At 37.0% G+C, this 13,369-nt stretch overlaps 3 protein-coding genes across 3 annotated transcripts; 2 read left to right on the top strand and 1 right to left on the bottom strand.

Moving 5' to 3' along the window:
* Nucleotides 1–4,739: 4,739 nt before the first annotated feature.
* LOC131430043 (interleukin enhancer-binding factor 2 homolog) lies at nt 4,740–6,323 on the top strand. The gene is made up of 2 exons (XM_058594661.1): nt 4,740–4,896; nt 5,001–6,323. Exon 2 carries the CDS (start codon nt 5,008–5,010, stop codon nt 6,199–6,201), a length of 1,194 nt encoding a protein of 397 aa, XP_058450644.1. The 5' UTR covers nt 4,740–4,896; nt 5,001–5,007; the 3' UTR covers nt 6,202–6,323.
* A 395-nt stretch (nt 6,324–6,718) lies between these two features.
* Nucleotides 6,719–7,960, top strand: LOC131430044 (beta-sarcoglycan). The gene is made up of 3 exons (XM_058594662.1): nt 6,719–6,821; nt 6,877–7,168; nt 7,226–7,960. Exons 1-3 carry the CDS (start codon nt 6,816–6,818, stop codon nt 7,795–7,797), a joined length of 870 nt encoding a protein of 289 aa, XP_058450645.1. The 5' UTR covers nt 6,719–6,815; the 3' UTR covers nt 7,798–7,960.
* A 96-nt stretch (nt 7,961–8,056) lies between these two features.
* Nucleotides 8,057–9,086, bottom strand: LOC131432264 (proteasome subunit alpha type-2). Its single transcript, XM_058598426.1, has 3 exons — nt 8,925–9,086; nt 8,532–8,864; nt 8,057–8,463 (listed from the first exon to the last, which is right to left on the bottom strand). Exons 1-3 carry the CDS (start codon nt 8,963–8,965, stop codon nt 8,133–8,135), a joined length of 705 nt encoding a protein of 234 aa, XP_058454409.1. The 5' UTR covers nt 8,966–9,086; the 3' UTR covers nt 8,057–8,132.
* Nucleotides 9,087–13,369: the final 4,283 nt, after the last annotated feature.

Here is a 13,369-nt window from a genome sequence, read left to right as displayed (position 1 = left end):
CTTCCACAAAAAAATAAGAAGAAGAAGATGTTATGTTGGTAATGATGGAAAATCCGGAATTCCATCATTACTCGTGTCATTACTGAACTCGTAGACCTTACACGATCATTAAAAGTGTCATTATTTTTAGTAATGACACCTTTTAATTATCATGTAAGGGCCGCTATTGACCTTCTGCACACGTTTCACTACGTTCCAGAACGATAAAAAAAATTCTTCTACCTGTTATAGAAATGTTCCAACTGCAACCATTTGAACACTTCTCACATAATTTCTCTAAGAGTAAAAAACAATTTTATTTCGATGTCGTTTGAAAACAAAACAAAAAAAATGCGTGATGTGAATGTCGCACCCACAAAAATTGTGTCGTGATGCGAATACTGCACCTAAAATAGTCGTGTCGATGGTGGTGACATCTGCAAGTATTCGCAACATGCTTGAGCAAATTTCGTGTGAGAAGTGTTCAAATGGTTGCAGTTGGAATATTTCTTTAACAGGTAGAAGAATTTTGCTATCGTTCTGTAACGTAGTGGATCGTTTTGAAAGCTCGTGGCGAATAGTCGAGTAGGTGGCAGTAGTGTTTTTAACGTATAGAAAATAAAAGATTTACATAGAATTTCGAAAATTTCCCTGCATATCTGTTATCTGTGACACAATTCATACTCGAGCCTGTATATCTGTTTTCTGTTACTTCTGTTATGTAATTTTAAGCCAGCTTAATTGGCATATTGTCGCAAAATTGAAATGTAGAGGCGCTGCTTGTTTAGGGATGATTCTTTCAGCAAGAGCTGTCAAATCGGTAGGAAAATTTCTAAATACTCCACCTTTTAACGATTTATTATGAAAACGGGAAAATTCATTTGAAAAATCATAGTAAAAGTTGAAGAAAGAGTTTTTACTCTAAGGTGGTAATGTTGATCTTAGTTCATTGTGCGAAATCTGTTTATTCAGAATAGAGCATTATACTTGGTTTGATATCATTTTTCAAATGCTTGTAAATAACAAATAAAGTATCAAAAATAAATATTACTCAATCGCTATACATTCTAGTACTCGAGAAATCAACATTACACTGGTTTTTGTTTAAAAAAATGTTGATCCGAAAAAACCTAACCGACGACACGACCTGCCACTCGCTTTTAAAACTGTATCGTAAATTTAACTACCCCTTAGTAACTCGTAATGTCAAAATGAGATTTTGGTAAATATGTTTGGAACTGGCAACCCAGGTTGATAAACTGTTGATTCTAGAATAACAATATCCTTGGTTACGTTTGTTGTTCAATTGAAAAAAACTAAATAGAACAAAACAAATCAATAAGTATTTCACCATGGTTCTATTGTATGTCGCAAAGGAAGAAGACGAAATTGCAATTATAAATGTATTATGGGTTTAATTTAAATGGTTAGCTTATATTCCATCTAACGATTTTTGTAAAAACGGCTGCAAAATCGTTTGCTTATGCGCCTATGCTTAGAAATCCAAGTTTGTGGACAGCCGTCAAGATAGAAAAAGGATCAAAAGGAGAGGAAATATAATGCCGTTTTTTTGTTTTTAGCGCTGCACCGGTGTAGTGTATCTGTGACTATGTTCGCTCCAATTTGGGTGTAATCAAAGCATCTTTTTCTTCCCTACATTCGAAATTGATACTATCGAATATAATTACCAATTCGACAAAATATCAATAAAAACTCATACAGGGAAAATATGACGAAAAATTAAAACGATTAAGACGACTTAGATTAACTTCACCCAGATTCTTAGGGAAGAAGTATTTTCGATATGACAGAATTAAAAATTTTGCGAATCATACTTAAGATAATCCACCCGTATTCAAACACTCGGTACTTGTACAAACAGAACATCCCTGAACGAGATGTAAAGTAAAATGCAACAACTATTTTTAGTTTTTCATTGAAAAAAAAGAAAAGGCATTTTACTGCGGTCGGTCGTGTCATAGTAGAATCGATATTTATTCTATGAACAGATAACAATTGGAGTGAGTAACCGGCCGTATTCTTAAGCTGTTTTATACACGCTCTCTTAATTTCTTATCAGGAAACAATTAATTTTTTTTTTAAATTTCTTTATTCAGGCCAATTTGCGTACAAGCTTTACGTGGCCGAATAAGCCTTGTTTTTATTACATAAAATAATTTTTCTACCGTTGGATCTCGTTGTCACCCTTTTTCTAGGGGGAGAGGAGCTTCCATTTTTATCTTGCGATGAGTGAGGGGCACTTTGTTCGTAGCTCGTCTCGTCCTCCATTGCCGCATCGGTGGTATCGTTATTGGTTTCCGTTTTTTCTTCGTTTTCCTTGTAATTCGCATTCTTGGGTTGGTTGTTAGTTGCTGTAGACGCGCCTTGTTGTGCATTAATTGCAGTTGCTGGTGGGTTTGATGGTACAACAGGAGTACTGCGCTCACTAGTTTCCGTTGTTGGGCGGTTGTCCTTATTTTTGTATGAAGATGTCGTTTTTGCGGTTTCAGTGCAAGGTTTGCCGTGGTGTGCAGGTTGTTCACAAAATTGACATGTAACCAGTTGATTTTCATACGTAATCAGCGTTTTACACGGATGTTTCCCGTCTTGATTACAAATGATGTAAGATGGAATTGCTTTACGTAGTTGCATACGTACCACTCGCACGCCATTCCGGATACCCGGAAAAAAATTTCGCCATGCTTCCCTTTCGATGGAAAGAACTTCACCGTACTGCGACATACTTTCCCGAACATACTCATCGCTGGACTGCGGGGGAAGGTCATGCACGCGTACTTGTATGGCATTGTCCACCATGTGCACAGGAATTTTGTATTTAATGTTGTCACACTCAACGCTGTGCACCTCGTTGTTAACCGAAGCGAATGCAATTGAATCGCTTTCACGTTTAAACATAATGTACACACAGTTAGACGCCTTGTTGAATTGAATCTCACTTACATCAGTAACGTTTAGATGCATTCGTTCCTTAAGCAAGATTTCAATTTCGGTTGCTGCTGGTCTAACTTTGCATCGCTTGAAATCAATACAGATTGAATTTGGCCTTGTAGGCCAAGTTTCAGGCTTTGTTAAATCGTATTTGCTCATTTCGTACACTCTATTGTCAACTACACTGTATTGTCTTTGTTTTTATCGTCTCGACCTTAAGCAATTGTCGACTGTGTCTGATGAGATGCTAGCACGAACTGAAACAATTAATTAATTGATAGTGAAGTTCGCAGTCGAAGTTTATGTAGAACTCCACAGCGAAATCTGGTATATACACAGCTAGATTTCGTATATTTTCTGGAGATTCATATTTGAAAGCTTACTCGATTAAAAAGCTTGAAGGCTCTTCCAAAACACCACCATATGGTCAAACTGAAATTATAAATCTGTTATGAGAAATATTTTAAACAATCTTCAAAACTTGCTTCTGGGAAGTTTTGAAGATTGTTTAAAATATTTCTCATAACATATTGCGATATTCGAATTCAGACGAACTTTCTCAATTTATTTGTTTATTTTCATTTCTAGGGTACCGTGGTAACTATGTTGTAGCAACTAGAACAGTGTTGCTTAAGAATTTAATTTTTATCATTAACAAGGGGTCGCTATATTTGCGGTAACTGGCGGTAAATCGCTCACGAACACATTTTATTCCGATTTTTCTTCGGAGTGCCTGGTCGTGTCGTCGACCTAACCTTATCCAATTTCACACATTTCTGAAGATTTTCCATGCTTAATAGTAGCACAGACTAACAGACAGGACACTCAAATTAGATTCTTCAATCATCTTAACGGTCATTTCGAATATTCCTTTATTTGGGACAGTACTCACATGTGTCATGATGGCGCCACGTTACCCTATCAAAAACATCCTGTCTGTCATCTAAACTGTGTTTATTTTTTCATTTACCAACAGAGTTGCCGTTCATACAGAATTACCTGTAGTGTATTGATTTGTATATGTCCATGCGAATTTCATGCAGGATTCAGATTTAATACATATTGCCAAAACTATATACATAATTGTGCCTACTTCTCATCCTCCAACGCAATACAAAAACGAACCCTTTTTGTTACAATATTTACAATATTTTCTGGTCTGCCACCACTTAATTTCGAGTGAAAACTACCAACATAATAATATAAAAATAGTCTAGATGAACAACGTTGAGTCAAATAAACGGCTACCTTCCTACATTGCGAAAAAGTTAAATATATTATCAACGTAATCCAATAATTTATTGTGACGATTCATTTTCAAATATTTTGATGAAATCAGGCATCCCTGCAAGCAGCTGATCGGTGTTGACAAACGAGGGGAAACCAACTAGTAAAAAAACTTTTACATAACACAAGGGGTGTACAGATAGTAAATAGTTCGCGCAGTACAATATAGGTGGAACTAGTGCATCACGAAAAATGATTTTTATAAGAATTTACTCATACTGTCATGTCTGTTAGTCTGTGATAGTAGTTTACATTAACAAAGTAGTAGTAATCTCTTTAAAATCGATTTTTTTCTACTCCGAGTGTATTTTTATTGCTGATATCTATTTGTACTATTGAATAAACTATAAAAATCACTACTGCCGATATGAAAATTTCCGAAAGCATCCTCCTTTTCTTGGTTCTATTTTTCATCGGCAGGTGTCGCTACCGGTAAATCAGCTTTGCGACAACGTGCCAATTTTCTTTTGCGTGTAGATAACCTTTCACTGCTCCTCATCAGATGACGCACAGAAATTATCATTTTGTTTTGTGTGAGTTCGACTCTGTATAAACCGGCGTTCAGCCATGTTTTAGTTTACGATCCGTCACAGATTTTCATTGCAGTAAGACGAGAAATAAAAAGTTGCTCACTGGCTTTAACATAATAATAACAGTTTTTTCATAGCTTTATCCGGTTTGGTAAGTATTAATTGTTATAAATGTATTACAATTTAGTGAGGGTGCTCGAATTTTGAGCCTAAAATTGCTGACAAAAAATATTGATTTTTTTTTTACTGATTCAGCTTCACTATGGTTCGCACCGGAATGATACGTGGTCGTGGGGGCATGGGAATGGGTATGCGCGGAATGCGTGGTGCACCCTATCTAAACAAGAAAAGTTTCCTACCGCGACATCCGTTTGATTTAACTCTAGCCGAAATGGCTTTCGAGAGAGTCACGCCTGCCGCCGATGATAGTGTGCTGACAAATGCTTTATTAAAGCGCAGCCAAGATCTGACCCCGACCCCGCAGGAACAAACAGCAATATCAAATCTCGTTACTAAGGTGCAAGCCGTTCTTGACAACCTGGTTGTAGCCCCGGGTGACTTCAATAAATGCCAACTGGACGAAGTTCGTCAGGTAGGTTCGTTCAAGAAAGGAACCATGATGGCCGGTCACAATGTGGCCGATATTGTTATTATTCTGAAGACTCTGCCCACCAAAGACGTTGCCGAGGTGCTCGGTAAAAAAGTCGAGGAGGACATACAGAAATCGATGAAAACTGAGGTTGTTCCAAAAGCAGAGGCAATTTCGTTGGAGTACAACGAGAAAGGTTTTGAAATATCAAATGCACTAGCAAAGGTGCGTTGTTTGATTGCAACCTTGCCGCAGAATATTCGCAAACTAGACTCGGAGAAACATCTGGACTTCAAGGTGGTTCAAAGTCATCTAGCATCCATACGACACGCCCGTTGGTTCGAAGAAAATGCGCACCATTCCAGCATTAAGGTATTGATTCGGATCCTAAAGGATCTCGCATCCCGTTTCGATGGGTTTGCACCGTTGAATCCCTGGATCTGTGATCTGTTGGCCCACTCAGCCATTATGAACAATCCCAGTCGTCAGGCTTTGCCGGTTAATATGGCCTTCCGGCGGATATTTCAGCTGCTAGCATCCGGTCTGTTCGTTCCCGGCTCGGCTGGCATCACAGATCCGTGCGAAGTTGGTCACATCCGGGTACACACTTCGATGAGTCTAATCCAGCAAGATGAGTGCTGCATGACCGCGCAAACTTTGGTGCGCGTTTTGGCACATGGTGGCTACAAGCATATTCTCGGATTCGTTGAAAATACTACCGTGGCAAAAGAGATGTCGGTATGGGACGGTGTGGTAGTGTCACCGATGGAACCCGCTTATGAGAAACCATCCGAGAAGAAAGATGAAGAAGAAGAGGACATGGAGTGTGTCGAGGAGTCCGCTATGGAGGATGACAATGGCGAATAGAGATTACCGACCAATAACTTCTATGTGGAATAAATAACAATTGTGGAATTCGGTTTTTCTTCGAGCAATTTAAATCCCTCATATACTTCGGAAATACAAAACTAGATATTGTGTGAACTAAACTAACTTGAGCCGTTTATTAGAAAGAAAATTTCATTTGATCTTGGGTGGTAACATTAGAAATGATTGGAATATTTAAAAAGTAACATTCCATGCAATTACAAAGAGAATTAGCAGATCGTTCGGCACGCCAGAAAAGACATGGCACTTCGGTGCCAATTGAAAAACTGTTTTGCAAATAGCACGTCTGCTTAGCGGTTCAAATCAAAAGTTTGCACTAAGCAGTTCAATTAAAACTGCTCGGCACTGACGAGTTTAAGACGAAAAGTAAATAATAGTAACAGATTTTATTTTTCAACGGTAGAAAATTACACCATGTGAAAAATGCTCTCACAGCTCACCTCGAGAACTAATCTACACTTCACTTTCACAACACATCAACATGAGAAAAACGATGATTTTTCTCAGGAATGAGAAAATGTTATCTCACTCATCCTTCGTTTTTCATCTCCTAAATATTGACAATGGAAAATCAATAGCATCGGACTGAAAATATGGGGGTAAGTCGTTCTTGATATTCAATTCGATGGAAATGATGAATTTTCGCTTTTACAGAAAATGCATTTAGTCGATAGCAAGTACGATCTCGGCAAGTGCCAGATGTACAACGAGAAGAATTCGTTCGCATTTTGGATAGTGATTATCCTACTATTTTCATTAGCCTTGGGAAATCTATGTCTCACTTTGGCTATCACAGGGATACTCAAAATCTATAAGGGCATGGAGAACATTGAAGTCATTCAAAGCGAAGAAGCGGTTAAATTTTTTGGGAATATTGATTTCGACCGAGTATACAAACGTGACGGAAAACTCGAGGGATTCTACGACGAACCGATGGAGATAACAGGTAGGTGAAAAAGGAAATATCCTACGCGCTTCATCAATTTATTTTTTCACTATTCAGGTGAAAATGAACCGGTGTCGATCAATCTGGTCAATCGAAATGGCCATTCCCATAACAAGATACATCTATCCAAAAATGGTAGCGCCTTGAAAGGAATCAATCACTTCGAGGTGAAAGACGCAGCATCAGGAAAACAAATTTTCTCAACATCCCGACCCACTTATAACATGCCCTCGGGAGCCATCATGTTGCATACGAATCAGGTGAACGCGGGACGAATAGCTTCTCCAATCAACGATACCCTGAAGTTTCAAACGCGGAACAAATTTACCCTCAAAGGAACGGAAGGAGCACTGCTTGAGTCAAAAGAAATTATTTGGACGGCCGATCAAAATATTTTTCTCAAGTCAGACAACGGCAGTGTGGTCATCGTCGGAGGTGATGGAATATTCATCAATTTGAACAGTTTACCGGTTGTTCAACACGAGCATGGACTGCGAACCGGCTACAATCAATTCAAATTGTGCGTTTGTTATCCTACTGGAAAATTATTCCGTGTTCCGATTCCGAAGACACACAACATAAGAGTTAGCTGCGCCCATTTCAACAGCTGGAATGATCCTTGCGTTTGAAAATGCCATATCATTAATCAATAGTAAACATATCCTTCGTTCTTCTTTACAGCATCCATATGTAATAACAGAATACTTGTTAATTAGAGTAGAATGTATTTTAGTTGCATTGTTTAAAAAATCAATCTTTAATCTGGTAATAAAGTAGATGACAAACTCAAAACAGTGCGTTCTATTTTGATTGTATACAATTCACCTGTTTCATAAAGCGGAAAATCATGGAAAATTGTTTATCTAGTGATTGAAAAGACAAGACAACTAGTTTCAGACATATTTTATATTGAATACCAAAATTATCGCCCAGAAAAAAATGCGCATCCTTGAGGTTCCCATGCTTACGGAATATTAGCCAAATAATCCTTAACATCAGCAGGATCCAACCGCCGGAATCCGTTGGCATCACAGATGCCTACCTCGATATTGTCCGCGTTCATCTGACCCTCGAAACCTTCCTTCAACGTCAGAATAGCAGTATGAACGGCATCCTCCAGTTCCAGATCTTCGCTGTAGCGTTTCTCAAGGAAGGTCTTACCGTTGATAGCATTTTTACCCATGGCGGTGGCCTTCCAGGCAAAGTACGCTCCTGACGGATCGCACTGGAACAGATATGGACGGTCAGAGTCCCAGCCGCAGATCAGTAGCGACACTCCGAAAGGTCGAACGCCACTGAAAATTGAAAAAAAATGGAAATTAAAAAATGGTTACCCTGAAACCATTAACCTCATTTTACTAACCCAGACTGAGTGTATTCTTGCATTACGGTGGCTATCTTTTGAACTAACTGCGACGTCGGAATAGGTTCTCGGTAAGTTAAATAGTAATTCTGAGCAAGTTTGCGTGCTTGCTTCACCAGTAAACGGTAGTCCGGTCCCATTCCAGAATAGATCATACCGATGTGGTTGGTTACCATTTCTACTTTATGAACGCTATGTTCATCGTACAGAATCGACTTTTGCTTATTCTCGGTGGCAATCACGACACCATTCGAAGCCTTGATTCCCACTGAAGGAGCACCGGCGGAAACGGCTGCTAGAGCATATTCTATCTGTACTAATTTTCCGGATGGGCTGTTGATGACGAACAAAATAAAATATTATTTAATTGTACGTTTTATCTCTATATCATACCTGAAAGTGGTAAGTGAAAAACTGTAGCGTTCAGAGGCCATTGTAGACACTTTGAACGAATAATATAGCGTAAAAATCTATTAAATGGTTGAATATCACACCGCTTCCTTCACTATGTACCAAATAACCACGAAAACAGCTTATTCACGAACAATGACAGCTATGAACCTTTCCATTATGAATGGTGAGAAAGTGAGATCAACACGATGCCAGAAATTTACTCATATTAAATTCTTTTTGTCCAATTGAGCAATTCATACAACATGTTTCTCACTAGGTAGCGCAATTGTTCTCACTAGAAAAGCATCAAGAAAATATCTCGGAGAAAATTCACTTGATGGAAGTTTTACATGGATATATATCGATAGTCCCACGACAAAAGGACCCAAATGCAAGTAAGAGCCTCTCTTTGTTTACTTTCTTCTTTGATTATCACGGAGCCATTACTGCAATATACAAGGGGCAAATCACTCTAAACTCTAGACAACCTCATACTAATAAACTCATGTCATTCCAAAATAATTTTCTCTAATCTCATTTAATCCCAACTAGTCTAGATAAGTTTGGGTAATTTAAAACTATTCCAACCTAGTTTGTCCTAATCTTGTTTGAAGTGTATCTGTCATTCGAGCTCCCACGCAGAGATGCCATTTATACAGATTTATCTGTATTATACAGATTTTAACATGCGCATACGGATTTAATACAGAGTACAGATTTTATACAGATTTCTCAAATTAAATACAAATTTATACAGATACCACAAAAAGTAAGAAAGAAGTAATGAAACTTTTCCGTCAGAGCGTGTTTGATTGCCTATATTAAAATGAATTTTTTTTTCGTGCAGTTGAAAAGTTGTATGACCTGACTTGACGTTGCGTATTGGGCGTTTGAATTCCAAGTCATCATGTTCAAACGAAAAAAGTATATGGATTTACAATTCAATTGTGGTTGATAACAAAAACAATTAAATTTCGTCGTTGAATGTTCTTGTCAGTGCGGCAAGGACTTACGATATAAAAGAATGCCCCTTGCATCTGCCATTCTATAACAATAATCTAATGGAATAACATCTTTAAACATCATTTGATTTCCTAAATTTCCTTTCGTTAGTGAATACAGATAAATACAGATTTTTTATACAAAGCAATACTGATTTTCTATGAAAATATCGGGCATCTCTGCTTCCACGTTTACAGCTTCTTATGTCAAAATAATGCTTTTCCAGATCTCGGCTAAACTTCTCTAATCCCATTCTAATCCAGCGAAATCCCTGCTAAACTTTTTTACTCCCGGTAAAACTTTTTTGAGTTCAGACAAAGTTTAGAGTGATTTGCCCCTTGGCAATATATATGTGCACAGTTAGAAAATTTCGCAGAATTCGGTAATTTTTTACCGAATTTTCAACAGCTGAACGTTCGGTAATCAGTTCGGTAATTAAATTGATTACCGATCGTTCGGTAATTGCTGAACTGTCAAACAACTACCGTAAACTGTAAACCAAATCAATCTAACTGATTGTTCGATAATTTTGTGTTTCTTTGTTTTCCTTTGGTTAAAATTCTGGATTTTCGGATTTTAAAAAAACAACACAAATTCACAAAAACGAATGACGAAAATTCCAACCTGTTGTGGCTATGGTTTTATTCCACGAAAAAAAGGGTCAAATGTTCCGGCTGACCGGAATTATAAGCGCCTTCCCAAACACTGCACAATCCGTCGAGTCCACCAGAAATTACCCTCGAACGATTTGTGTAGGCAGCAAGTGGACAAGTGATCCAATATTTTTTTCTGCCTATAAATGAACAAAATGCTTTTAGTGGTTCAAATGTTTTAAAAATTTTAGGACCTGTATCTCAATCCATTCGATGAACTCCTCAAGATTTTTTTCGTTTTGTTGATAAAAAGACACTGAAAATTTTAATAACTGTTTGACAGTTAGTTTCACGACAATCAGTTTTCACAGAAGTTCGGTAATTGGAAGATAATTTTACCATAAGGACGGTATGATTTTTACCGTACTCGGCGACTATTCAGATGTACCGTATGAATTGTATATCTATTTACAGAATTCTGTAATGAAAACTTGCGAAAAACTGATCGTCCGGTAAAAATTTGCATAATTATTGTAAAATGAAGTTCATGTACCGAAATATCGGTAATTTCTATTGATTACCGAAAGTTTTCATCAAAAAAATTACCGAACAACGGAATCGAATCTTAGTGTGTGGTTTTAATTTGAAAGTTTTGCAAAGAGCAAGAGCAAATTCAGCAGCAGCGAGATTCATATGGGTGAGCTATAATATAACTGAAACTGAAACAAACTGGGATACGTGCAAGTCGTTTTAGTTCTATTTATTCGAACAGTTCTACCAAATACAAATAATAATACCCCCAAGTCCCATACAAACGAATCTCCAATGTTTGGTTCACAGCATGAACAAGCAAGTCTAGCCAATATCTCATTGTGATAGTTTGAAAATGTGAAAGGCGCTCGTTTCTGGCAACGCTTTATGCTAGTTGCTACGGTGCAAAACAAACTTGTTTGTTTATGTTTATCGTTGCTGTTCTCTATTTTTTAAACCTCGTATATTAACAATAACCTATCTCATTCCGTACATTATTAGAAAATCGATTAGCTCACTTACAGTTCATCATTTTTCTGAAACGTAGCACAACCGAGTAGTTATAAAACAGTATGCAGTTCATAATATCACCGTCTCGTCCTGCTCTTCCAACTTCTGTCAAATTTAAAACTGCTATACGCCGCCGTTCTATTTCTTCTATATTTGAATATAATTTAAATTATAAATTATAGATTATATTTTATTATAATTTAAATTATAAACTGACATAAATTATGCATCTAGAACTAGAACTGTCCTGAACATGCCCTAAGGCGTCAGATATAAAATCAATCCGGAAAATCGTGAAAGAAAAAGTAAACAAAGAGAAACTGTAATTTGCAGTTATGCATTTTTGTCCTGAGACTATCGATATAATAGAACTGATACTAAAACAAACGCCCAGCCTGTTCACTGTCAAAACTTCACATTCAACTGTAATTTGTGATTCGTTTTAATTACTGCTAAGCAATATTTATAGTTTGTTTATCGCCAACATATTTTTCAGATTGGAGTTGACACATGTCGTTTCATAAATAACCTATCTATACTCAGCACACTTCGTTGAGATTCACTGTTGAATTCCAAAATTGACTTAATTTTTCCAGAAGTATTTTTCCTTCGGATACCACTTTGTGCAGAGCTAATCACATATATTAAACATAATTCGAAAATCAATTAGTCCAATGCCACATGCTTTATTTTATTCGGGTATGTCAATTTAGTTACAAGAGTATACAATAAGACTGAACTTAATTTTCGTTATTGTCTGGAAAATCATTTCTGAATATTGAATGATGCCGCCTTTCATGTGAGACGGAAATGATTTTTTGTAACGCACAATTATTCTATTGAATGAACGCTGGCAATATACTAATAAAACAATTTGGTGCCATTTAAGTTGACATAAATTTCAGTTATCATTGATTTTTTCGATAATTTAATTTTTTTATTCATCAGGTTTTTTTATATAATAATGAAAATGTTAAGACTCATAATTATTTGTTTACAATAATTGTAGCTGAATTTATTGCAATCTTTTAGTTTGATTGACGTGGTTGTTAAGCGATGTGTTACCAATTTGTCCTTTAGTTTTCAATAAATCCAACATACGCTTTTTCACACCACTATGCTAACAAATACCCTGTACAATGGCGTACGGTTTGATAGTAGCTTTAGTTAGATCTCCGGAAAGGGTTTACCGATGATCGAACACGCAATGTGGGAATACCTGTCCACTTGTGTAGGATCTCAAATCAAGATCAGGGTTGATATACGGATTTTTTCTTAATCAGCTTTTTCAACCGACCCATTCTAATATGATATATTTATAAATAATGAACAGGCTATTCAGGGATGCCATCATTACCAATGAACCTTTAAACTGAGGGGAAAATCAATATATATTTTCGAACAGTTCATCGGTTCACGTACCGTTACCAAAAATCTTTGCTAAACGATTCATCGAAAAATATTGGTTTCTGTGGTGAACTTAGAACCGTTGAATCGTAGCACCAGCCATGCAATGATTCTGTACACTCTGAATCGGCTGCGAAGTCTGTTGAAACAGAAGGTCAAATTCCACTACAGGAATGTAATACCAAGGCTTTGCTTTGCTTTCATTAGACCGATTGTTCTCTATGGCCAAAAGACCTGGACTATGTTGACAGAGGACCTACGCGTAAAGAGAACTTATATTTGTATACATTTGAGAAAATGGTTTCACTGTAAATTTATTGAACATTATTGAACGAAAAGATGTAGAAGAGTTAATACCATAGTCAATGTTAATTCCACACCCATACTTGGCTGAGCGTGCAA

Source organism: Malaya genurostris, chromosome 2, assembly GCF_030247185.1.
Source record: "Malaya genurostris strain Urasoe2022 chromosome 2, Malgen_1.1, whole genome shotgun sequence".
Lineage (NCBI taxonomy): Eukaryota > Metazoa > Arthropoda > Insecta > Diptera > Culicidae > Malaya > Malaya genurostris.
The sequence above is the reverse complement of the archived record's forward strand: the minus strand, read 5'-3'. Positions and strand labels throughout refer to the sequence as shown.